Source organism: Molossus molossus, unplaced genomic scaffold (assembly GCF_014108415.1).
Source record: "Molossus molossus isolate mMolMol1 unplaced genomic scaffold, mMolMol1.p scaffold_m16_p_16, whole genome shotgun sequence".
In the NCBI taxonomy this organism is placed as follows: Eukaryota; Metazoa; Chordata; class Mammalia; order Chiroptera; family Molossidae; genus Molossus; species Molossus molossus.
In genome coordinates this window covers 59,919,761-59,946,231 of record NW_023425351.1, presented here as the reverse complement: position 1 = coordinate 59,946,231, position 26,471 = coordinate 59,919,761, and the positions used below count along the sequence as shown (strand labels likewise).

The 26,471-nt window shown below is 42.9% G+C and overlaps 1 protein-coding gene across 5 annotated transcripts in view; it reads left to right on the top strand.

Annotated features, from left to right (window-relative positions):
• The window catches only part of ENPP2 (ectonucleotide pyrophosphatase/phosphodiesterase 2), a 110,975-nt gene that overhangs the window by 72,295 nt on the left and 12,209 nt on the right, over positions 1-26,471 (top strand). For 4 of the 5 annotated variants that reach the window (XM_036264103.1, XM_036264105.1, XM_036264102.1 and 1 more), the window contains 10 exons: positions 825-856; positions 1,527-1,654; positions 5,521-5,608; positions 5,766-5,853; positions 7,104-7,288; positions 9,925-9,976; positions 17,515-17,651; positions 18,561-18,696; positions 19,349-19,426; positions 22,636-22,768. In XM_036264103.1, coding sequence (XP_036119996.1) covers positions 825-856; positions 1,527-1,654; positions 5,521-5,608; positions 5,766-5,853; positions 7,104-7,288; positions 9,925-9,976; positions 17,515-17,651; positions 18,561-18,696; positions 19,349-19,426; positions 22,636-22,768 — 1,057 coding nt within the window. The remainder of the gene's footprint in view (positions 1-824; positions 857-1,526; positions 1,655-5,520; positions 5,609-5,765; positions 5,854-7,103; positions 7,289-9,924; positions 9,977-17,514; positions 17,652-18,560; positions 18,697-19,348; positions 19,427-22,635; positions 22,769-26,471) is intronic. The other variant, XM_036264104.1, reaches the window with a different exon arrangement.

The window sequence follows — 26,471 nt, the reverse complement described above, 5'->3', positions numbered from 1 at the left end:
TTCTGAACTCTGCTTTCCTTTTCTGCTGATTCTATAATAACATACTAAAGCCAATTTTTTTAAAAAAACAAAACAAAGTCCAACCAACCTACAATCTCCTCTTTCTCCCCACACCCCCCAAAAGGGGACCTTCAGATAATGTAATCCTGTCCACAGTTTACACACAGCCATCATTTACATAGTTTTGCTTTTAGCTAGCTCAGGGTATTGACTAAAATATCCTTTGTTTGCTGGTAGGGAAAATGAAGGAGGTGCATCCATGTGTGTGTCTGTGGCTGGAAGGGGTAGCTAGCTATGTAATTAGAGCCATGATATTACTGAGAAAACAAAACTCCCTTTAGAAAATATAACTCAACAGATGAGACATTCATCTTGAAGTGGGTGATCCCTTGTTTCAAAGATCAGCTGATAAATAGGAAGTGGCATTAAAAGCCCCAAATGCCCAGTTTAGTTCCTGATGTTAAATTGCAAATAAACTAAATCCAGGCCCCACAGGGACCATTTGGGGGAACTTAAAGAAGCAATTTATTTAGCTGCATCTCGGTGCTCTGGAAGGAGGAATTCTCTTGCAGAAGACGAGATCCGGACCCAGCAGAGAAAATCACTCTATGAATTGTTCCACTTACTCAACTGTCTTTCACCTACTTAAATATCGAATACCTACATATCATGTAAATATATTTTAAGCAAAACACTAAAGCAATGGCCATTCTGGGATGGGGGTAATAAAAAAGAAAGAAAGAGCTGAGTCTATTGCAGCAAAAATGATTTCTTTTGTTGACTATTGTCATCTCTTTTGAAACTGTTCTCCTCTCTTTGAACAGATGACCCTAAAGCCATTATTGCAAATCTCACGGTAAGTACTGCAAGTTGCCCGGCCTCTGCCCTTGGAGGGGCTTCCCCCGCTCATCTGTGCGCCCCTCCCCCGGGGGTCGGGAGGAACGTTCCCCATTGCTCTGCATCCTGTATACTTGTTCTCTGTAGAGCTTCCACAACGGCTGGCCTGTAGACAGCTGCAGTCTCCCTGATGGTCTCGGCAATGCTACAAACTGACAATATTTGATCTTTCCATTAGTATGAAAAGGATTCATTCAAGATTAAACAAATCCTGCTCTCTCTGCACCAGATCTGCCCACCACCAGGTTCCGTCAGGCCCCCGTCCTAAAAGCACACGAGGCTATGATCACAGGGGCCTGGACATGGGTCCTCCTCCCTTTCCTTCCCACTTCCTGCCCCTTGATCGAAGCTGTTGGGAAAGGCCTTGGGGCTTGAGCTGCTCTTTAGTGAGTCAGGAATGTATCTGAAAAATTCCTTACTCCTCTCTGATAACCTTCTGTCTCCAAAGTTATCTAAACCTCTTTGAACCTATTTGTTTTCCGTTTAATTTGATAGGGGGTAACGGGTTCCATTTGTTCACTAACCACCTTTTCTTTGGCTTAAAACTTCCTTCAGCTTTCGACAGAGAGAGACGAAGCCTTTTTCTAGAAGACACTCCGTCTAAAGTCCAATTTTCACTTCTATTTCAGTGTAAAAAACCAGACCAGCACTTTAAGCCTTACATGAAGCAGCACCTTCCCAAGCGTTTGCACTATGCCAACAACAGAAGGATTGAGGACATCCACTTACTGGTGGAACGCAGGTGGCATGTTGCCAGGTAACTCGGGATTGGTTGGCCTGGTGTCTGATCTTCATAACCAGCCCTATGGCAGCTGGGGTGGCTCTACGGTCCTCAGCCATCATGAGAAGAAATCTCGGTTGGACATCTCACCCAGTGCCAAAGAGTTGATCATTTAAATTTGTCTATTTTCACCCCAAACCTGGCAGCGGCCCCTCCCACTCTTGCTCTGACTTCCTCCTTAGGAACATCAGGAGGAGTCAGTCTGTAGCCATCACTGCACAGCGTCTGCGTGCCCCCAGCTAGGGATGTGCATGGGTTTCCGAGGGAGAGAAGAGAACGAGGAAATGTTCCTTCTCTAGCATCTTGTCATGATGAAGCACAGGGAAACACATGACAGATCCCTGAATGTCCTGTCACTGTCGGGGGGGCGTAGAGTTAAACAGGTACTAGGAAGAATGGGGTGTGAAGACCTGAACTTACTGAAATCATTTACAGCAGACATGGGGAGTGTTCACAGAAAGGTTACAAAGTTACCAAGTGGGCTGGCCGCGCATGTCCTCTGCAGGGACTCCCATGTGTGGGGGAGAGAGCAATGTTGGGGCAGTTGGTAGGTTTATAGGAAGTAGACCTGGTGGTTGGGGGGGAGTTAAATGAAAGATGATGACAGTCGAGCAAATTAGCATAGACCAAAGCCACACTTTTTAATTGGCACTCGGCCTTTTAAACTCTGGCATGGTTGGGTGATTATATGTGTGTATCTTATTAACCCAAGCTTTTTCCTAAGGGTGGACCCAAATGTGTACTTTCTTTATTTCCCCCAAGCACTTTACTTCAGTATGACATACCCTATAGGTACTTAGGAAATATTTGTATTAATAAATATGAGCCCTGGCTGATGGGTAGCATCCTGTGCACTGCAAGGTTGCCAGTTCAAATCCCGGTTAGGGCACAAGCCCTGGTTATGGGCTCGATCCCCGCTAGGGGCTGTGCAGGAGGCAGCTGATTGATGTTTTGCTCTCACATTGGTGTTTCTCTCTCTCTCCTTCTCCCTTCCTCTGTCTCTAAAATATCAGTAAAAATATTTTATTTATTTATTTTAATCCTCACCTGAGGATATTTTTCCATTTATCTTCAGATAGAGTGGGGGGAGGGAGAGAGAGAGAAACATTGATGAGAGAGGAACACATCGACTGGTTGTCTCTTGCATGACCCTGACCAGGGCCAGGGATGAAATGCAACCAAGGTATGTGTCCTTGACCGGAATCGAACCCGTGACTCATTGGTCCATGGGCCGACACTCTAACTACTGAGCCAAACCAACCAGGGTAATATCAGTAAAAATATTAAAAAGAAATAAAATAAACATTGCCCTGGCCAGTTTGGCTCAGCAGTTCGAGCATTGGTCAGCAGACCAAAGAGTCTCAAGTTCAATTCCAGTCAAGGGCACATACCTCGGTTGCATTGTGATCCTAGGCCCTGGTTGGGGTCATTCGGGAGGTGACCAATTAATGTGTCTCTCTCACATCAATGTTTCTCTCTCTCCCTTCTTCCCACCCTCCTACTCTGTCTGAAATCAATGGAAAAATATCCTTGGGTGAGTATTAAAAAGTAAATAAATAAACAAACAAACATGAACTTTTTTTGGAGAAGTGCTACATGACACTTAAGCCAAATGCATCTTCTTGTCACAAAGAAAGTCAAATGGTTTTGCTGTTTTGAGAGAAGTGTTTCCATTTTCTCTGTCTGTGTTGAGGTAATTAATTATCTAGGTGAGGCTTTTGTTAGAGATAGATGGCACTATTTCTGTTAAGTTTACCACTCAGGTATACTCTATGTCATAGGTAAGTTGCATGCAAACCTTTTTTTTTTATTAATTAATTTTTGTTACAGATGTTTCTCCTTTTTCCCCCCTACCCCTCCCTCCTTGCCCTGTGCCCAGTTTGTTGTCCATGTCCACTGTTCATGCATACATGCATATAAGTTCTGTGGTTTATCTCTCCCCCACCATCCCCTCTTCTGGGGATTGTCGGTCTGTACCCCACTTCCATGTCTCTGGGACTACCCCATTCCTCAGACTGTTATGTTCATTATATTCCACAAATAGTGAGATCATATGATACTTGTCTTTCTCTGTTTGGCTTGTTACACGCCCTTAGCGGGAACTGAACCTGGGACTCTCTGGTCCGCAGGCCAACGCTCCAACCGCTGAGCCAAACCGGCCAGGGCGAGATCTTTCTTTCTTATTGCTGCATAGTACTCCATTGTGTATATGTACCACAGCTTTTCTTTTTTTTTTTTTATCCTCACCCGAGGATATTTTTCCATTTTTTGTACAGATAGAGTGGGAGGGAGAGAGAGGAAGGGAGAGAGTGAGAGAAACATCGACGTGAAGGGACACATCGAGTGGCTGCCACCCGCAGGACCAACCAGGGCCGGGGACAAACTGCAACCGAAGTAGGTGCCCTTAGCAGGAACTGAACCTGGGTCTCTCCGGACCACAGGCCGACGCTCTAACCGCTGAGCCAAACCGGCCAGGGCTGTACCACAGCTTTTTTATCCATTCGTCTACTGGTGGACACTTGGGCTGTTTCCAGATCTTAGCTATTGTAAATAGTGTTGCTACAAACATAGGGGTACATATATTCTTTATGATTGGTGTTTCAGGTTTCTTAGGGTATATACCTAGAAGTGGGATCACTGGGTCAAATGGAAGTTCAATTTTTAATGTTTTTAGGTAACACCATATTGTTTTCCATAGTGACTGCACCAGTCTGCATTCCCAGCAGCAGTGTACTAGAGTCCCATTATCTCCACACCCTCGCCAACACTTGTTGTTGGATGATTTGTTGATGGCGGCCATTCTGACAGGTGTGAGGTGATACCTCATTGTTGTTTTAATTTGTATCTCTCTGATGATTAGTGATGATGAACATTTCTTCATATGTCTCTTAGCCATTTGTATGTCCTATTTGGAGAGGTGTCTATTTAGTTCCTCTGCCCATTTTTTAACTGGGTTCTTTGTCTTTCTTTTGTGGAGTTGTATGAGCACTCTATATGTATTGGAAATTAACCCCTTATCTGATATATCATTGGCAATTATGCTCTCCCATACAGTGGGTAGCCTTTCCTTTTTGATGATTGTATCTTTCGCTGTGCAGAAGCTTTTGAGTTTGATGTAGTCCCATGTGTTCATTTTCTCCTTTGTTTCTATTGCCTGCATGCAAACATTTTTATATAACACAGATCTTCATTCATCTATTAAACATCACATATTTAAAAAGTGCCGCCTGGCCCGTGTGGCTCAGTGGTTCAGCATTGTCCCAGGCACCAGGAGGTTGCCGGTTCGATTCCCGGTCAGGGCACGTGCCCAGGTTGTGGGCCTGATCCCCAGTGGGGGGCATGCAGGAGGCAGCCAGTCGATGTTCTCTCTCATCGATGTTTCTATCTCTTTCTCCCTCTCTCTCCACAACCAATAAAGAAAAAATAAACAAACAAAAAGTACCTACCATGTGTTTGGCATTGAGCCTGGTGAGGGATATACAGAAGTGCCTGGCAAACAAGGTCCTAGACTGGAGAATCTTACGCTCTCAGAGCAGAAGCACAGAGGCAGACGGAACGTTGCCTGTGACAGGTGCTTTGCTCCGTGCAAACACAAGGTACAAGGAGGGCACGGTGACTTCTGTTCAAAGGTCCGCGTTTGTCCTGGGCTGAGTGTCAAAGCAAAGGCACTTGGGAGAAATGAACAGCATCATCTTTTCATCACCACAGGAATGATGCAATTAAAATTGAGATAAATATGCTTGTAAAACGTCTTCTTCGTGATGTTTTGAGCATTGAACTTGGCTTTTATCAGAGTGATTTCATGCAGAATCCTGAATGATTATCCAATTGTTTCAATGTAGGAAGCCTTTGGATGTTTATAAGAAACCATCGGGAAAATGCTTTTTCCAGGGAGACCACGGCTTTGACAACAAGGTCAACAGCATGCAGGTACGGATGAGCACAGAACTGTGCTCATGTGTTTTAGTGGTTCTGAGGAGGGGTGGGGAATGGCAGAGTGCGTGAAGTTACATGCTATCCATAAGTAGAAGGGTTACTACTGGATTTTAGCAATGTCTAATTGCTTTTCTTTTCTTATCTTTGGAAGACTGTGTTCGTAGGTTATGGCCCGACATTTAAGTACAAGACTAAAGTGCCTCCATTTGAAAACATTGAACTGTACAATGTTATGTGTGGTAAGTCACTTATGACTAATCAAAACCAATGAAACAATCTTGAGTTAACATAGCAACTCCCTCAATGTCAGAGAAAGAAATGAGGTGTCTTTTTTCTGGGGCCACCTCGTCCCCCTGCAAAAATAACGCCCATTGGTTCAAAGGACAGAATACCGTTGCCTACTATGGCTTCTTTGTCTTCCTCCGCCGGTTGACTAATGAGGGGTTTTCATCGTGTTGCTGTTGGCAGCCTTGGGCTGATCCAACATAGCATTACAGTGTGACACCACCCGTCTGAGAGCAGGGTTCTTCACACCTCCATCTCTCGCATTGCTATTCAGTGCAAATTTTGCCAGCTTGCATTCTGGCCAGCTATTTATGTGCTCCTAATTATTTTTCTTCCTTGGACTTCGAGTTGCCGAATGAGGACAACTTTTCCTATTTAGTCAGGGAGTGCCAGTCTGGTGGTTAAAGGGGGAGTCTGAAAGTCGGGTCTCCTGGGTTCTTTTCCCATCTTGGCTGCTAGCTCTCCTCTGCCCTGCCTCTGAGCTTAGGCAAGTCACTGTGTGCTTGCTTGGCAACCGTTCACTTGCAATGAAATCAGCCTGTTCATTTCGCAGCGGCACTTCAAGGCACAGGGCCAAAGCCTCCTCATGTCCCTGTCCTTTGGTGGAGGGTCATAGAGGGCAGGCCAGAGGTTATTTATTGATTATAAGACCCATTTCAAAATTTGGGATACAGAGTTTCATAGAGGTGCAGAAAGGCATGGCACTGGTAGTCTTTGGGTTCCTTCACTTTTTTGGGGGAATGTCTGTGATCAAGCATTGGACATATTGTTTCAGAAAGCTGTGGCAAGATGTGGTTAGGCCAGAGTGGCTCAGGGACTAAGAAGGGAGGAGGTGCCCCGGCCAGTTTGGCTCAGTGGTTCAATTCCTGGTCAAGGGCACGTGCCTGGGTTGCAGGTTCAATCCCCAGCCCCGGTGGGGGTGATGCGGCAGGTAACCCAGTCCATGTGTCTCTCTCACATCGATGTTTCTATCTCTCCCTCCCTCTCTTACACTCTGTCTAAAAATCAATGGAAAAATATCCTTAGGTGAGGATTTAAAAAAAGGAAGAAGGGAGGGAGCGTCTACTATCTATATTTGGTTTTATCCAGTTCTGGTTTGTTCCGAGTTTTTAGACCCTCAGAAGCTGAATAGTTTTGGCTCTCGCTATATCTCATCAAAAAGTGTTTACAAAGCACCTGACTTCTTTTCTGTTTTTCTCATCAGATCTCCTGGGATTGAAGCCAGCTCCTAACAATGGGACCCATGGAAGTTTGAACCATCTCCTGCGTACTAACACCTTCAGGCCAGCCATGCCAGAGGAAGTCGCCAGGCCCAGCTATCCAGGGATTATGTACCTCCAGTCTGATTTTGACCTGGGCTGCACCTGTGATGATAAGGTAGAGCCAAAGGTAGAAACAATCTTCATGTTTGTCATGGAGGAGGTTGCTGGGTGCAGAGCAGTGCTGCCCACTAGAACTTCCTGTACTATGTGAATGGCCCACATCTGTGCTGTCCATAATGGGAGCCACTGGCCCGATGTGGCTTTTGAGTGCTTGGAACTACATTTTTAATTTTGTTTGATTTAATTATTTATGTTGAAAGAGCCATTTGTGGCTTATGGCTACCATTTTGGACCATGTTTCTGTACCAGCATAGGTATGCTATTTTGTGGGTTCAGAATTCCCAACCAAAGACTTTTTCTTTTTTTTCAACCTGGATCACATGTCTATCAGTCATGGTCCCAATAGAAAACAGATGGCCCATGCAAAAGAGGTTTATAAAGAGAGTTGAAAGGGATTGTTTCCATCATGTTTAATGGGAGGGACTATTGATAAAGGCTGAGCAGGGTAGACTGAGGGGTGGCCAAGCAACCTGGGGCTCTAAGGGACCAGTCCTGGTCCTGAACAAGGAAGGGAGGGAGCAGTTATGAGAACATGGAGTGAGGGCTCTGCAGGAAAGAACTCTGGGGTTTGGGAGACAGGTGCAGCCACCACACTGTAGCCTTGTAGGGAGGAAGCTGGGGGAATACATACCCCCTCTTGTCTTCCCTTGAATCCCCTGCTGGTGCCTCCCGTTGGTGAAGCCCAACAGGAAGCCTGAGGCAAGTGTGCTCTTTTGATGCTGTTCTGAGAGGTCAGTTTCTCAGGGCACAGAGAAGGGTACAGCATGGATGGGGGTGGTGCTGGGGGTGGGGTGCAAATAGAGACTGCCCAGCACATCGTGTTTGGACAGTGTCGAATACCAAAGTACTTGTGTTAAGCAATAATTTATTGAATTTTATATTGATCAAAGACCTTTATAGTTGCCAATCAGTCCTTCTGACAGCAAGAAATGACACTGTTACAACACTGAGTGGATGTGATTCCAACACAATGCAAAGAAATTGGTTATTTTTTTTTTTTTTTTTTTTTTTTTTTTTTTTTTTTAATCCTCATCCGAGGACATTTTTCCATTTTTTGTACAGACAGAGTGGGAGGGAGAGAGAGGAAGAGAGAGAGAGGGAAACATCGATGTGAAAGGGACACATCGAGTGGCTGCCACCCGCACGACCAACCAGGGCCGGGGACAAACTGCAACCGAGGTACATGCCCTTAGCGGGAACCGAACCCGGGTCTCTCCGGACCGCAGGCCGACGCTCTAACCGCTGAGCCAAACCGGCCAGGGCGAAATTGGTTATTTTTGCATGTGTGATTCTATTATGGGTAAATCTGTGACCTTTCTATTATACCTCGAAGAAATATCAAATAGTTGTAGTGTCCCATCTCAACCCCTACCACTTGTCACCTTCCGGAATTCCTACTGGCTTAGGCGCCACAGTTTGGGAAGCTCGCCCTTAGAGGGACTCAGTTTGCCCTTCACTCGCCACCTCCCTTTTTTGTCCTCCTGACTGCTCTCCACAAGAACCAGAGGGCAACTACTCTCCGACCTCAGCTGGAGACGTTGCGTTGCCAAAGTCAACAGGAAGTGGTTTTTGAAGTGGGATCCAAACATGACCTTAGAGGAATCCACTAGGTGTATCTTGTTTTCCAAGTTACCTTTCTTCTGGAGAACAAGAAATATTGTGGATATGTTATCTTAGACCGTATTTGAGGAATAGTGGGTTGTCTTTATTTCGTCTATGGGTTTCTCCAACAGACAACCTTCCTTTTATAAAACAAAACAAAAAACCCGACATATTGAAAAAGTACAGAGATTAGTAAAATTACTACCTCAATACATTAAAGAAAACATTACAGATTCAGTGGACATTTCATGTGTACCCTTCCTCCCCCCAATCCCACTTCCTTCCTATTCCAAAGGTAACTTAAGTCTCCTGAGTATAGTGTGTAACTGTCATACAGGTCTCTGTACTTTTACTCTATACACATGTATCTCTTAACTGATAATTAATCTTTAGTATATAGTTTTGTGTGTATAATTTTTATAGAAGTGCTGTTAAACTATATGTATCCTGAAATTACTTTGTTCATCGTCGTTTTTTGAGATTTATACATGTTAATACATACAGTTTTAGCTCATTCACTTTTACTTTTAATAGTTAATATTTAATTGAAAAAATTAAATATGTCACTGATATATAGTGAAGGCTAGGATAGAGTAGCTGAGCCATTACTTTTCAGAATTGCTGAATCATTACCTTTTCAGCTTTGGAAAAAGCAATTCCATCAATTAGTTTAGGAATCACTTTAATGTACCTCGGGGTTACTCTGAAATTCTGAGCACTGTTCTAATTAATTTACATATATGTATCCAAATAATCATCATTACCAGCATGGGAGGTTGTTTCCTTGATTATTTCATTTTAAGGAAAGGAAACAAAGTCATGGAGTGATTAAAGAAGTTTGTGTGGCCACAAAACTACCACTAGGAAGCAGATGTCAATCTGAGATAAAATTGTAATTCCTCTACAGAGTTTATACTATTGATGGCATTTAGGATCTTGTCTTGAATTCAGCAGGCTACTGAGTAGGGACAAGGGTGCCGAAAAGAAGGAACATTTCTGATCTGCTTTCTTTTTTCTTTTTTCTGGTTTTCATACATGAAGAACAAATTGGATGAACTCAACAAACGCCTTCATATAAAAGGGTCCACAGAAGGTAAGAGGTTGAGGGGAAAAGCGGTCAGATAAGTTTTGTGTTTTGGTTTTTACAAACTGAAGAGTCTTATTTACATCGTCTTGTAAGCACAATATTTTTTTAAATTCAAATTTGGATTGCAAGATGATTTCAGTATCCATCTGGCAAAGGGGACTGGTGTATTCTGTGCACACATATGTTGGTTGTGTAACAGGGAAATTCTGTTACATTGTTTGCTTCCCTAACTTTTAAGTCCTTTGAGGAACAAGCATGCAAACAATTGTGTAGCTGATGGGTCATCTGTGAAGGCACTGATGGGAACGTCTATGAAAGGACTAGAAGTCTCAGTTGTAAATGATAGCAGCTGGCACCTGTCCTGTAGCTCACTTACACGGAGTCAGTGTGTATTTGTTTGTGGTGGGGAGAGAGAGACAGAAGGAACCAAATCAGAACTTCCTTCTCACACACGCTTCCTCTTGAGCCCGAACACGTTCTCTTATTTTACGTAGGACGATAACACCTGTATTAGTCCACGTTTGCAAGTGTGTAATAAAACATATAATCGCAGTGATCGATATCAAGACAGACGCATTGCTTGCTCACATTGCAGTATGCTGACTGCAGGCTAAGTGTGGTTGGTTCTGCTTCGTGCGTCCTCGTTATTTGGGGATCCAGGCGGAAGGAGCCGCCCCTCGCCGAGACATGCCCTTTCCATGGCCAAGGGAGGGGCACAGCAGCCCCGTGTGCTGGGTCTCAAGGCTTCTGCTTTTATGAGGCATTTGTTCACTGCACGCTTCACTGGCCAAGGCAGGGCCCGTGGAAACAAGGGAGTAAAGAATTAGAGTCTTTCGTGGGGACACTGTCCGGTAAGCCCCATGGCCATGGGTGGAGGTACTAATTAGGGACAATAATTCATCTACCACACAAGCTCTTATCTGGTTTTGAAAGTCCAGAAAATGGGAAGAAATGCGAAAAGCAGGGCGCGCCCCCAGGCAGTCTGTTACAGTAGATGGGATGGGGCGTCCCAGCGAGGGGCCGCTGGCAGTCCCTGGAGAAGTCCCGAGCACTCCATGCAGCGCCCGAGTCGCAGTCAGAGGCAGAGTCGATTCCCCCGAGCGCGGTCCTTGAGCCTCCATATGGTTCTGTTTATCGCGTGTGCTGTTTCCAATCTGATTAGGTAAAGGTTAAGGAGGAAACCAGTAGATTTTATTTACTTATTTTGCCTCTCTATAAAGTTCTTCAGCGTCTTTCTTCTTCCCTTTCCGCATCACCCGCCCCCCCTTCTCTCTTTGATCATAGAACACACAGACACTTTGACATGTAATTGGACGAACGCAGCTTTGAAGAGAGGACTTGGTGGGTGGAAGGTACACAGATCCTTCGCACACTCTGGAAAGGATCTGACATGTTTGACAGCTAACCTCTAGTGGACGACAGTGGCATTGTCATTAGAAATACTGGAATGTTGCCAGGGTCAAGGGGTGTGGGGGCTCATGATTTGAGTTTTTCAAATATACCATCACCAAGGCAGAGAAATAATACTGAGCTGTTTCTCCTCGGAAAGTCATGAAGAAACAGGGAATTAAGATAACTTTAGCCCTGACTGGTTTGGCTCAGCGGTTGGAGCATCGGCCTGTGGTCCAGAGAGACCCGGGTTCGGTTCCTGCTAAGGGCACGTACCTTGGTTGCAGTTTGTCCCCGGCCCTGGTTGGGTTGTGCGGGTGGCAGCCACTCGATGTGTCTCTTTCACATCGATGTTTCTCTCTCTCTCTCTCCCTCCCACTCCATCTGAACAAAAAATGGAAATATGTCCTCGGGTGAGGATAAAAAAAAAGATAACTTTAAAGTGACTTCCATGTTTTTGCTGATTCAAGCTCTGACTCTCCCTCACACTAAAACATTTCCATCTGGGAAAAACAATCTGCTTTTAGTTTGTTGGTGGCCATGTGCTCATGTGACAAAACCCGCCCCACAACTCAGCATAAACAGGAGCCTCAGACTCTGAGCATGAAAATCAGAGGCGCCTTCTAGGTGCGTCCTGCCTTGCAGAGGTGGAGGACCGGTGGTCAGTACCCTCATCCACCCATTGCGCTGCTGCAGGCGAACCTAAGCGTCTTATTTAAGACAAGTTTGCATCGCTGAGACTGAAAATGTATGTATTTCCATGGAGATGGGCCCTCGGGCATTTGTTGAGTGCTCACCCTGGGCTGGGAACTGATTTCTCTGAAACGTCTGGTTCCAAAGCTTTCCTGGCTAGGACTTCATATTGGTGACAGAAAATACCAGGGGAGGATCCTGGTGACACGCGGTCTGTTCACCTATTGGGATAGCCTTCACTGACCCAGAGAGGCTTGGAAACCAGACGTGCAACAGAAACAGTGATATTTCCTTGTGTTGTTATGTGCAAAGCATTTCCGTGGTAAGCATCTGAATATGTATACGCCTCAGCAGTCTCTTGTTTCTTTCTGTCTCTCTGTCTCTTGGTCTTTGTCTGCCTTCTTAAGGATCCTACCTCTGTCATTTCTTCAGCTGCAAAGTGGCATTTTCGTGATCAGAGTTCTTTTGGGTCTTCATGGTGTCTCTAGTCTTCTGCATGAAGTATTCAGCATCTGCTCCACTGGAGTAGAACCTTATGAATTCGAGTCAGTGTGTGTGTGTGTGTGTGTGCACGCGTGCACGCGCATCATGTGAGGAGTAATCGCTTCCCCTTTCCGGAGAGCTGTGGGTATATACTGAGGCTCTTAAGCATTTTTCAGACCTAAAGTTCTATACAAATGCAAAATTTTATTATTTTTAGCTGTAGTATTTTTAAACACACCTGCAGGTAGCTGATTTTTTTCAGAATAAACTACGTGCTGTGCACATTCCGTTTGTGACATTCATATGTGGCTATTCTAACATCACATAGAAACCACACAGACATCTATACGAAACACACATATAAACACACGTAACAGTAGTGAAACAACTCAGGAGCTGTATTTGCGGTAACGAAAGAAAGGTATAGGAAATTAACCTTAGGCAATATTTTGCCATACATATTTAAACTATTTTACAATCAAGTCCTTCACCAAAATGAAGAGGGAAAATATATCATCTTTGAAAATAGTGATCTAAACTGCTTGCTAAAGCCTTAACATTTCTAGGTATGTGGTGAATTCTGGATCTTAATTGCATGACTTTTGTGTCCAAATCACATGTACTCAATGTCTTGGAAAACTTATTGTGCAGTGAAAACTCACTTCTTTGAGACATTGAATGGGTGGGTGAATGAATGGACACAATGGAAATTTAATATGACTCAAGCCAGGTATCATTTTCACTGTAAGAATAATGGCACTTTTTATTTTCACCTTAGTCCTTCTCTATTTACATTGCTATTAAAATGCTTCATATATATATATATATATATATACACACACACACACACACACACACATATATTTCCTTTATTGATTTTTTAGAGAGAGGAAAGCAGAAGGAGATAGATAGAAACATTGATGAGAGAGAACATCAACTGGCCGCCTCCTGCATGCCCCCCACTGGGGAACCTGGGCATGTGCCCTGACCGGGAATCGAACTGGCTACCTCTTGGTGAGTGGGTTGACTCTCAACCACTGAGCCACATTAGCCAGGCTGTTTTCTATTTTCTTAGTCGAGTTGACATACACTATAATCTTTGTGAAAAAAGGAATTGAAAATCATTATACCTCGGTATGTCTGGTTCTCTGTCCCACAGAATAGACATTTATTTGGATAAGGAAAATGACTTCAACACTAGTAATTCTTGTCAGTTTAAAGCACAGTATGAATATGACTGGAGAGGAGTTTCCTCTGTAGGACTTTTCAATTCTGAAATACTTTTCATTTTCTTTATCTCTGGGGATGTTAGTTGTGCCAAGGTGTTTCTATGTGTGTATGTGTGTGTCCTTGTGTGTGTTTTGGGGAAGACTTGGGAGAAATCAATACATAGTATAATTGTTTATGAAGTATGATAGTAGGATTCAAGATAAATCAGATGGAATAGACATTGAATTTTAATAACCTTTAATAACTTACCTACCGGTATTTCTTTAGTAAAACACTATAATGGTGACTGCTACAACTACAACTACTTTGGGTCAAGACTGGTTTTACATACTTCTCTCCAAACAGTACGACGCCCCGTGAAATGTGAGACCTTGGGAGGTTAGCAGAGCTACAGAGAGTGGAGATGGGTTTTGACTCTAGTTCCAAAGGACACTGGAGGCCCTGTGCTTTCCTGCAAAAATCCTTCTTCTAAGGGTTGGGCCAAGAGACTGTATCAGGAGAGAATCGCGGTGCAGATAAGCATTTGGAAGTTGTTTTTGAAGTGCTAATGCTTTGTGACACATCGCTGTCCTCGTTAGCATCTTGGAAGGCAGGACTCGACTCGGGCGGAGCCCATGCCCAGGTACAGCTGGATCTTCCTTGCGATTTGCCCGCCTAGAATAATGTAGCAGTCAGCATCCATCTCGCTCCACATGCTACGGAGGAGAATCATGGACAAGGAGGCTGGAGGCCAAGGTGCTGGGCGTTGCTCTGTCACTGAATTATCTTATGCAAATCATGAACCTCCAGTTTTTTCTCAGTAAAGTAGGGATGATATTGATCTGCTTAGTCTATTTCTTTGAATTATATTTGGTGGGTCATATTAGAAAGCTAGTCCTTTATAGTTATACAGAACAGTATTTAAAAAAATAAACAAACATTCAACAAATATTTACCAAGTATGTATGTATGTATATGTATGTGTGTGTGTGTATTATTATTATTTTTTTTGGTTAGTCTTCACCTGAGGATATTTTTCCATTGATTTTTAGATAGATTGAAAGGGAGGGAGAGAGAGAGAGAGAAACATTGATGTGAGAGAGACACATCGATTGGTTGCCTCCCGCACAACCCCAAGCAGGGCCGGGCATCAAACCTGTAACCAAGGTACATGCCCTTGACCAGGAATCAAACCTGCAACTCTTTGGTCTGCAGGCTGATGCTCTAACTGCTGAGCCAAACCAGCCAGGGCTTGATTCTGGATTATAAAGTTTGTCTTTTTTACTGCAAAGATGATTTCATCTCTGTCTTAGATTAATGCTTCAGGAAGACCCAAGTAGATTCTTTGGGTCAGTAGGGGACCTTGGTTGGATTTTGGAGAATTGTCGAAGCCACTACATTGTTTTTTCTTCATGCCACATCTGCCCAGTTAACAACAGAGGAAAACTCAGCTGTGTGCCCAGCCTGCACTGTGCATGGCTTGGAAGCCCGAAGCGCCCATTTCTGGGGAAAATCGAGTCTTTACACGCAGACCAGAAGAGTGACCAGCGTGGAGAAGCTTAACTGGGGACATCTTTCAGGAGAAAGTGAATCCTCAGATGCCTCTTCCCCTTCTGTCCCACCCCCTCTCCTCTGTCTCTTGCACGAGGGCTGAACTGTGTGACCACAGTATTTTCATGCACTTTTGAGTGTGCAAAGAAGCATTATCAACTGTTGTGCCAGGGCAACAGGCATAAACCGGATGTGGGGTCAACCTGGCTTAACTTCCTGTGTTCTGTGAGGACTGTCCTGATGTCACCTCACCCCCACCCGTGACATTCGTCCCACGCTGTGTTCCCGCTGCACTCGGTAGACAGCTCTGACCCGGTGCGGCTGGTCTCTCCCCTTGACTGTGAGCTCTCTGAGGGTAAGGGGTCTATTTTAGTGATCTCTGCCTGGTGTCTCTACTGTATAGCCCAAGGCCCGGCACACAGAGGCCCTCAGTAAATGTTTGGTGAGGGGGATACATCAGTGAAATATTTGAAGGAAGATAGGGGACAGGGTTGGTGGAGGAATTATTCCTGGTAGAGAGAAAGGGATTCACATGTATAAAAGCAGAGAGTTCCCAGTGACGAGGAGCCGAGTGTTGCCGATCAGTCAGCCTTTGTGGAAGGGAGTAGTCCACTGGGCAAGGCCGGGAGGAGGCGGGCTGGCGAGTCCGCAGATCGTCCGAAGCTGTTGTGGGCTGCTCTCAGGAGGGGTGCTGCATGGAGAGCGTGGCTGCTGCCCTGTCTCTAAGGGAGTAGCCCGGATGCTAGGTTTGCCTTTGCGTTAGGAAGACGGTGTCTGGCAAGCAGGAAAACTCGACCGATGTCAAGAGAATAGCTTCTCAAAGCGTTTTGATACTTCTGCTTCCAGCTGAAACCAGGAGACTCAGAGGCAACAAAGACGAAAACAAGGGAAACGTTAATGGAAATGTTGAACCTAGAAAAGGTTTGGTTTGAGTTCTGAAGGAAGGTCTGACCTGGTTGATTGTCCCCAAGTACTACTGTTATGATTTGCTGGCTTTTTTTTTTCCCTCTTCATGATATTTCATTTATATAATATTGTCATATTATGTTCTGATTCTCAGGGGTGGGGCCCCAAATTTGGCAGCTTAACCAAGGCTTCTCCATTCACTGGGTTTGAAACCAGCCTGCCCACGGCAGGCTCTCTGCCTCCAGTCCGCAGCCCTCTTGGGGAGGGTCTCGCACAGTACTCTGCGAAGCGCTTCCTCTGTTACTTGCATAGACTGGTAATACTTTAATTAAAGCAGCATGTATAAATAATTTAATAAGTGACTGCCAGAACTGATTTTCTCTAATAAAAATAATCATAAAAATGTTTCTTGATGATCACTTAGGGAATTGTGACTTGCTTAAAGCTCAATACCTCAATCTTTAAATATTTTGTTCGGTGAGACCCCGATTTCCAAGAATCGATGGGAGTTCTGACTTCGGCCGATCCAACCCGGGCAGATCAGCTCCAGACAGCTCTGGTGGGCGTGGGGGGAGGTCTGCACACGAAGCTGCTCTCTCTTCTGAAGGGAGGGAGAGTTCAGACCGTATCTTTTCCTGAGAGAAGAGCATTCTCTTGGGGGTCTGAGTCTACCCTCTGGGGCCTTACCCGAGTTCTTCAGGAACTGATGACCTCCCCTCTTCTGTATTTAAAGGATGTTTTTGAATGTCCACTTATTTTATCTATACATGTTTCTTTAAGTTCTCACCTAAAGAGTTTTCCTCCATGTGACGAAACTACTTAACTTTAAATACTCATAACTACTCACTGTTTATGCTGAAATAATGCATATTTGAGTTGCCGTTTGCAACTAACGATCAAAGGGTGCCTTCCTCTTAATTAAATCATTGGTTAATTTGATAAGCCTCTTCAAGGGTCCAATGAATTAATTCCACAAAAAATCAATCCTATTGATTGATCATTCAGTTGAATCATTTCAAAATTGCTAACCACGTTTCCTTCCTATACAGATTAAAATCCTTCGCAACTGAAGGAAAAAAGGCACATTAAAGTAAATATGGCATTTGCATTTTAGCTTTGATAACTGTAAGCCTTGACTCATACTTTGGTGATCAGATACACCACGAAAGTGTTAGGAAAGCACTTGATTAAATTAAGGAGAAGGAGCTCTACGTTTTTAATAAGTAAGCAAGCCAATTTTGGACCACTGGACTCTTCAATATTTCTTTAACCTGCGATGTAAAGTTTAACACAGTTTATTTTTTCTTTCCTAGAGAGACACCTCCTGTATGGACGCCCTGCTGTGCTTTATCGGACTAGATATGACATCTTGTATCATACAGATTTTGAAAGCGGTTACAGTGAGATATTCCAAATGCCACTCTGGACTTCATACACTGTTTCCAAACAGGTCATTGAGAAAATTGGGTTTATACAGATCTTCGAGTGATTACATTCCTTGTATTCATCTACTAATTGCTTACTTAATAGAATTTTGTCTTAGAAAATATTTTAATTTTTTTCTGATAAAAAAAATTCTTTGTTGGATTTATCGCAAGATATTTTGAACTAGACTTCTCTTCTAATAACTTTATGGTAACAAGTTAAATATCAAAAGGGGCATGGTCCAATAGTTACAGAAGTCACCAAGATTTGTTTGTTTTCATAGATTTTATTTTTCAGGGCAGTTTTAGGCTTACAGCAAAATGGAGTGGAAAAGACAGAGATCCTACAGCCCTAAACATGCTCAGCCTCCCTGCTATCAGCATCCTATTTGTTTTTTAAATAAAAGTTTTATATGGAAGTTTCAGTTTTGATGAAGATAAGTTGCTATCAGAGATTAGAAACATTTATTTGGCAGTTGAGAATATATTTTTAATTTCTAAAGATAACTGGTTACTTCCACTTCCCCAAACACAACTTGTTCATTTGTACTGTGTGTATATGTGTATGCACACACACAGTGTACATGCAGACCAAGTCTGTGTCATTCCTCAGAGCGTATCTCCGAAGGGTCTTCTGTGTGAGCCTGTTCGTTGTTTCAACAGCAGGATTCCTGGGTTTATATGTTGTTTCACTTAAGACTTCATCAGGAGAGTTCTGCTACAAAGATAAGAGTTTGGAGGTTACTGGCTTACTTTATTCAAAAGTGAGAGAGATCCTTTTTATTTTTCAAGGGGTCGGAATATCGGAACGTGAGCTAGAGTAAAAGCGAGAGGGCCCTGGTCCGGCTGTAGGAGCACAGTCTGGTTCAGGGTCTCACTGCGGTTTGGGGTGGTCTCTGCGCTGACATCCTGAACACCTGTGACTCACCTTGCAGGCCGAGGTCTCCGGCGTCCCTGAGCACCTGACCAACTGTGTCCGGCCTGATGTCCGTGTTTCCCCAAGTTTCAGCCAGAGCTGCTTGGCCTACAAAAACGATAAACAGATGTCTTACGGATTCCTCTTCCCTCCTTGTAAGTGACACCATATCCGGATCTGACCACTCGAGAGGGATGTGATTCTGTGGCGTCTGGAGTGTGTGGCGTAGTATTTAAGACCCCAGCGGCTTTCAGACTTTCTTCAGCGGAGCTGCTCCAGAGACTGGAGAGATGCACGTCCACGGGACCCTTCCAGACCCGGTCAGGAAGGAGACCCGCTTTCACAAGTCCATTCTCCAGGGCGGTTCTGAAGTGCGAGGGAACATTCCGCGTCACGTGGGAATCTGAAAGTGACGTAGTAAATCATTAAGACTTTATTGTTTAAAGAATACTACAGAGGTCATCTCTTAAGAATACATGAAGCCCTTTAGTTATCTGTCATTACCTTGATGACATTTTTTTAAAGTCCAAATATACTAGTGAAAGCAAGGACTTCTTTCCACCACATTTAGCAGACCCGAGATGAGGTAGGAAGGAGAGCATTGTAAAAAATTTTGGAGAGAACTATTGAGCGAAGGAAAGAGATTGAGTGGGAGGGAAGTAGGAAGTTCTGTACGAAGCAAGGATTGAGTAGGAATAAAAGAGTAGATTCATGCACTTCAGGCTGTTTGGATTATTTTAGATTGATTATTTTTATTGATACAGGTTTTGGTAAGTAATGGACACTATTTATGTTTCTAATATTCAGATCTGAGCTCTTCACCAGAAGCTAAATATGATACATTCCTTGTAACCAATATGGTTCCGATGTACCCTGCTTTCAAAAGTAAGTCCAATATTTACCTAGTAAACTATTATTTCTGAGAAAAATATTTCTAAATTTACCACTTAACTTTTCTGCCTCTACATTGTCTTTGTGTTTAGCCTTTGAAATACTTGAAGCTCTTTCATGTGAATTCTCTACTGTTAATCCAAAATAGGAGTCTGTTACAGAGGTGGGCAGATTCTTTGCCTGGTGTTTATAATTAAGGACCTGAATCACAGGAAGTGACCCAGATCATGAATGGTAGAAGCTGAACCAAACCAAGTTTGCGTTCTCCTTTGAATCGGGTGGTGTCTCTACTTCAGTGCTCACTGAATGGCTGGTGGAAAAGGGGCTTCTCTGTATTTTGGAGACCACTGGACATTTAACAGCAGCTACGTTTATCGACTGAACATTCCAGTAACAGCTACTAGTACCTCTCTCCTTCAGGGAGAAGCCGAGGAAGAGCTTAGCTGTGTTCTGAATCACCAGACTATCGAACTCAGATGTTTTTAGAACTCTGCAGAGAGGTCCTGGTTCGATTCCCAGTCAGGGCACAGGCCCGGGTTGCGGGCTCCATCCAGCCGATTGATGTATCTCTCTCACATAGATGTTTCTGTTTCTCTCTCCCTTCCTCTCTCTCTAAAAAAAACCAAAACATATTTAGAACTCTGCAAATTATGTTAGTTTCTCTGAACACTCATTATTTCCTTGCACATGACATAAATACTTTCAGGTGATAGTGATGCTATCACTGATATAAGCACAATGAGCCCTGAGCCAGAGACTGAGTTCTAGTCTCAGGAGGGTGACCTCTAGCTATGTGATTACAGAAATGCCATTTAACCTCTCATTTGTAAAATTGAGAGATTTGATTGCATGGCCTCTATGGTTTATACATAGATTTATGACTTTATTAGCCAAAACAATTTCTGATAACAAAAAATTCAGCCATTTGCCCATTTATGTATTCATTTACTCATCCATGCATGTATTCAAACAGACAGAAAGTATGGAGTAGGTTTTACCTCCGTTTAGTTAATTTACAGCAAGCAGACCTATATGCTTACAGGAAAGGTCAGAAAAGGAGGTGTCTCTGCCTACGTGTACAGGAGCATTGGGCTGTGTTACAGGACCCTGGGGGTTGAAATAAAGTCTCAAACTAGGACTCATAGGAGCAGATGATTGTAGAGTATCATCTACAGAGGCAGGCCTGCCCAACTTGACATTGGTGAAATACCAACACGGTTTAGAGAAAAAAACGTTTCTTTGATGTCCTAAGTTAGTAAATGAAGGTTCATTCAACGGTGGACTCCACTGCTTAAGAATGAAAAATATGCTCTTACAAAGTTCTGTGGCTTGTTCTTCAGCCCAACTGAGAAATGTTTCAGAAACCCATTTCGATCCATTTGTCATAATGTTACATGAAATGCAGCTTCATTTATTCCACAAATCAGGGTTTCCTGGATTTCTCTGTTCTTACTGGTGCCTTTTTGACCAAGCAGCAATAAGGGAAACACTCGGTGCCACCCTGGGGCTGGCAGAAGGCCTTCCACAGAGGGCTCACTGTTCTTCACTGGGGAATGGCTCTTCACATGCCGCGTTTCTGTGGGTTTGGCCTTTTGACTGTTCTCACTGTTATTTCTGTCCCTCCTGCCTCTCCAGTTTTTATGCTTAAGTTAACATTTGAACTTCCCTCCCACTGACTGCCTTTCTTTATTGCAATTAAAATCCTATAATATTTTGGCCCTGGGGGCCTGCTCTGTCCACTCAGAGCAGAGGATCAGAAGGTATCAATACCCGTTGAAGAACTGTGAGGAAAATGGCCAAGTACGTTCGAATAGGGGGAGGTAAGAAGTGGTAACAGCCAGCCCCTCGTCACCCCCGTGTAGGATAGAGCATAGTAAATGGCATCTTAACTTTTCAGAACCAATGCAGTGTTTGCCTTCCTTGTTTTCTTCTGTTATTCCCTTCTCTTGCCTTTCTCCCTTTTTCATTTAGCTCCTTTCCTGCCCCTCAGGTTGGTCATAACGCAAAATGGAGCTAGAGTGGACAATTAACTTCTTTCCAACAGGTGGCCTCGAAACCGAGAAATGACAAATGGAGAAGAAACGGGACTTGCAAAAATCAGGGAATGTGTTTTTTAGGCAAAAGTTCAGTTGCAAACACGTTGGCAAGGTTGGGGGCAGGGAGAAAGCCACGCACCTGAGGGGAAAGGGGTAGGAAGCAAAGCCATGGAGGTAGGTGGGAGACCACAGTGGATAGTTGGGGTTTTCTTCTAATTATATACAGTGAGAAATCTCCTGGAGTGTTAGAAGTGGGTGTTGGGGGGTGTGATACAGTCTGATTTATGGTGGTGTGAAAGGTTCCATGTACACAGAGTATGGGCTACAGGGAAGTAAGAGTTTCTTACAGAAAGCCCAGGAAGTAGTCTTTTGTAGTAGTTTATTGCAGAGAGAATAGTAACTTAGGCCAGAGTGGACGCCGTGAAAATGGTAAGAAGTGGTTAGGTTGGACGACTGGGATGTACTCTGGAGGTGGCACTGATAGGACTTGTTTACATGCATATGAAGTAAGGAGAGAAGCCAGGGATGACTCTGAGGATTTTGACTTGAACATCTGGGTAAGTGTGAATGCCATTAATGATGATGGAGAAGCCAAGAGTTGGAGCAGGATTGGAAAGAAAAATCAAGAATTCTATTTACATAGGTTTTGCTCTACATGATTACCAGGTATTCAAGTGAACCATGAGATGGGTGGTTGGATAGCGTGCCGGGAGCTCTGTCAGGGCAGCAGACACTGGGGAGCTAGCTTATCTATGAGATCACAAAGGAATAGAAAGTAGATAAAAGCCTTTTTTCAATTTCTCACAAATACTGTTATTCCTCTTTTGTACATACTGTTCCCCCTGCCTGGCATGTTCTGTCTTCACCTCTTGGCCTAGGGAACACCCACTTGTCCTTCAGATCTCAATTTAGTAACCACTTCATCTGCAAATCCTTCCCTGAACTATTGGGCGAGGGTAAACTCCCCTACCAGTGTCTCCATATCTTTCTCTTTGCTGGTCCATAAATGACACACACAGCGAATGTTTTAGGAAGGATTGTTCTTAGGAATCATAGCAGCTCTATTGTCTATTGGTTTGTGACATTTGGCTTATAGAATGCACTCTAGGGAGAATTTAGCCAAAGCAAGGAGTGTTGTTCATTAAAAACTGATTTTTGTCTTTGCAGGAGTCTGGAATTATTTCCAAAGGGTACTGGTGAAGAAATACGCTTCAGAAAGGAATGGAGTTAACGTGATAAGTGGGCCCATTTTTGACTATGACTACGATGGCTTACATGACACACAGGACAAAATCAAACAGTAAGCTTCTCATTTCTACTCAGTGTGGGTTTTCTTAAAAATTCCAATATCTCACTCAGGACTATTTTTCAAAGATTCATGAACTGGAGAAGAGCTAATACCCCTAAATCTTTTGCTCTTTGAATCGCCTTGTGATTTCTTCAGTCTTTTGGACCTTTGATTAAGCATGGCATTGGTGGTTGGAATGGAATTGGGTTTTGTGGTAAATAAATGTACTTTTCAGTTCTAGGAAAGAAAATGTATCAAAAGATTTAAAATTTTTTTTGGTCATTCTTTCACAACTCTTCTGTGGGAATATGATAATTTTCACATATCTTCATTATTTGGGGGGACTTTTAGAATCCCTTAGATTTTATGAGTTAGTATATCTCAGTAGAAAATTTGCATGTAGACTTTCATTGAATCTAGTTTCTATCCCTCTCTGTGGTGTTATTGGGGATAATAATTCTGCTCACAAGGAACTTACAGTTCAGTGGAAAAGGCAAGATGATACAGATACAACAAATTCATAATGTCATTTAATTTTATATATAGACGAAATGATCAGAACAGCACAAAATACAAGGTTTAATTGTGATTTACAGATAATTAGAGAAAAATGCTTATTTTTCATATAGATAACTAATAAAATAGAAGTTATCTTATTCCATTACTAGTCATTCATAAAATAAATTTCATCATACTTGGACATTTATTTTATTGTAGATCATTGTTACAGTTTTTAGCCAAAATTTATGTTACCAGTTAAATTATAGTTTCAATATTTTGAAAATTATTAAAATTAAGATAATAGAACCCCAGGTAAGGAATTGTGATTTCTGTACTTTGTTCTACTTTAAAAGATTGTTGATACTTGTAGGCTTATCACTAGCACTCAGTCCTTAGTATTTCCTTTAGTATGTGAGTTCTCTGCACCCAGGTCAGGATCTTATTGTGGCTTGAAAGGGCTGTTATTCCCCTAGCTTCAGTGTTTTCTCTCTGTGGTCCATGTTACACAACTATAAAAGTTATCTCCCTGAAACATGGATTTCATAATGATAGTCCCTAGCACAGAAACCTTCAGTAGAGTGTTACTGCCTAAACAATAATGCCTGAATGTAACCAGATACAGGTTCAGCTGCCTGCCACAGCTAAAGCTAAACTCATGAGACATGTGCTGGTGAAAAGGAAAGTGGTTGGTTCAGGTGCTGGTCACCTGACAAGATGGGGAACTCTCGTCTGAAAGCCTGTTTTAAGATCTCAGTGCAGGCAGTGTTTGTATCAGGAGGGAGAAGGAAAGCAGAACAAAGAAATTGGGGAAGGGGGTTGAAAGTTTTTTATATGTAAGTCAGCACAGTCCATTCCAATGATTTTCTCAAAACTGGTCAAGTGGAGGTCTGGTTTTAATGGTTGAAAAGCAGCAAGTCTCCTGGAGACAGAATGTCCAATTGCTGGATTCAGACTCCTTCTCTAAACTCGTTCCTGTATTAAGCTCGAAAAGCTGTTAGCAATTTATGGTAGGCATGTCTTTCCTCCCTGCCATATGCACATTGATTCTAGAGGTCCCTTTCTTTCATATCATTTCTCTTTGGGGTTATTAGTTTCTGCAGCTGGTCCTGGTATCACCTGCCTGGTTTTGCTGCGTTTTTGAGCTCAGAGCTGAAATGCAACTGAAGCCTACATGTTATCTCTAGGGAAGAAAAATCAGGGGGTCTAAACAGCATGACCAATGACATGCTGGTGGAAGAATGGATACGCGGAGGGCTAGGTCCTTGCTTTCCCAGTTTTTCTTGTTGCTAGGCATGCAAGGCATTCCTTCCTTGGGACCTTCTGTACCTGGCCTATTGTCCTTGTCCTGATCTTGTCTGTCTAACTGCCTAACACATTTCCCCCTTGAGGATCTTGGCTCTGAATCTTTTCAGGGAAAAGAAATGCAAAGTCTCTTCTGTAGCTGCTTCCTGCTGAAGAGGAGTAACATTTTCCTGCAGAGCCAAAAGATCCCTGCTCTCTGTCTGAGGGATGATGAGGCCTGGGCATGGAAGGAGGCTGTGATTTGTCTAAGGGTGGTAGTCCCTGAGTATGAGTAGGACTTGTAACCTGGCGGAGACAAACTGTGTTACAAACATCAATATTATTGGGGCAAAGGCTAGAATGAATAATGATGAATAGTCCAATGGAAGGAAAAAGTTTTAGTTCTCAATAATTCTAAGTCAAAGGATGGAAGAAAAATGAAACATTAGTTTAGAGGGTTGTAGCCAAATATTTAGGAAAACTAGAAAAATTCAGGATTTAGTTCAGTTTGTAGGTAAAGAATAAAACTTTTAAGACAATTAACTGAACTAGAGACTAATGTCCATAACTGTGTATTATAGTCTACTGAAATGCAATTTCTTTCCCTAAAATGACCCTCATTTGTATCAAAGGGCCAAATTAAGACAAATCTATTTACTTACTGCATCAAGTCCAGTTGCAATGGATTATTTGCATAAACATAACAAGAATAGTAATTGATTATATAGGCTTTCTTAAATCTGATTTGCTGGAATCTTATAAGGAATTTCCAGACTAAGCTTTAATTAGCCTCTCAGGGCAGAGAAGCCAATCCACACAGTTTCCATCAGATTTTACCTGTAGGTTTAGGTAAATCCCTCAAGCTCTCAAAGTCTCCAAAGTGTCTTGAGGTTCTTTCCTTTCCACATCCCCGGAAAGCAGCCTTCCCTCCTTCCCTGGAAAGATTGCCATGAACTACATGAATAAACAAGGTACCAGGCCATTTCTCCACAGGGCTTCTATCAGCTTCGAAGTCAGTCTTTGTTCCTTACAGCTTTCTGGTGACATCCGGAGTCCAGGCATGTCTCTCTCAGACATGACATTCCAGTCAAAGTCTTTGTTAGTACAACCACTGTTTTACTAACTGGAAACTGTTCTTATTGAATTCATGCAAAGAAACGTATTGCCATGACTCACTAATTAAGAATTGCCAAATTCTGGAGGGATCAGGCAGGGAGAAAAATATAAATGCTTCAGTACTGCTTATGAAAATATAATTTACCAAATTGCTTTAAGAAAAAAATAGGTTTCTTTATATCTGGAGAGCAAGAGGAAAATCCTTGTTTTTTTAACAAAGTGGGAAAAAACAAAATTTCTATATTAACTTACTTTTAATCTTTATATTTGTTCACTTAATTCAATTCATTGGTCAGCTTAACCATGCAATTTTCTTTCAAGATTTCTCTTCACAAACCTTCCTCAACTTCCCTGGTCCCTTTTAGTTTGACATTTTTTGTTTTTTGTTTTTTTTATCCTCACCCGAGGACAATTTTCCATTTTTTGTTCAGGTAGAGTGGGAGGGAGAGAGAGGAACAGAGAGAGAGAGAGAAACATCGATGTGAAAGGAACACATCGAGTGGCTGCCACCCGCACAACCGACCAGGGCCGGGGACAAACTGCAACCGAGGTACGTGCCCTTAGCGGGAACTGAACCCGGGTCTCTCAGGACCACAGGCCGACGCTCTAACCGCTGAACCAAACCGGCCAGGGCGACTTTTTTTATCCATTCAGAAAAATTTCTTTTCTTTCTTTTTCTTCAACAAATATCTCCATACTTTATACATTCTATTACCAAACCATATAATTTCTTTCTAACTTAATTAGAATTCTTAACTCTAAGAAACCTGGATTATTTTAGTGACAATTAAAAGTAACAAATTAACATTCTTTAGGT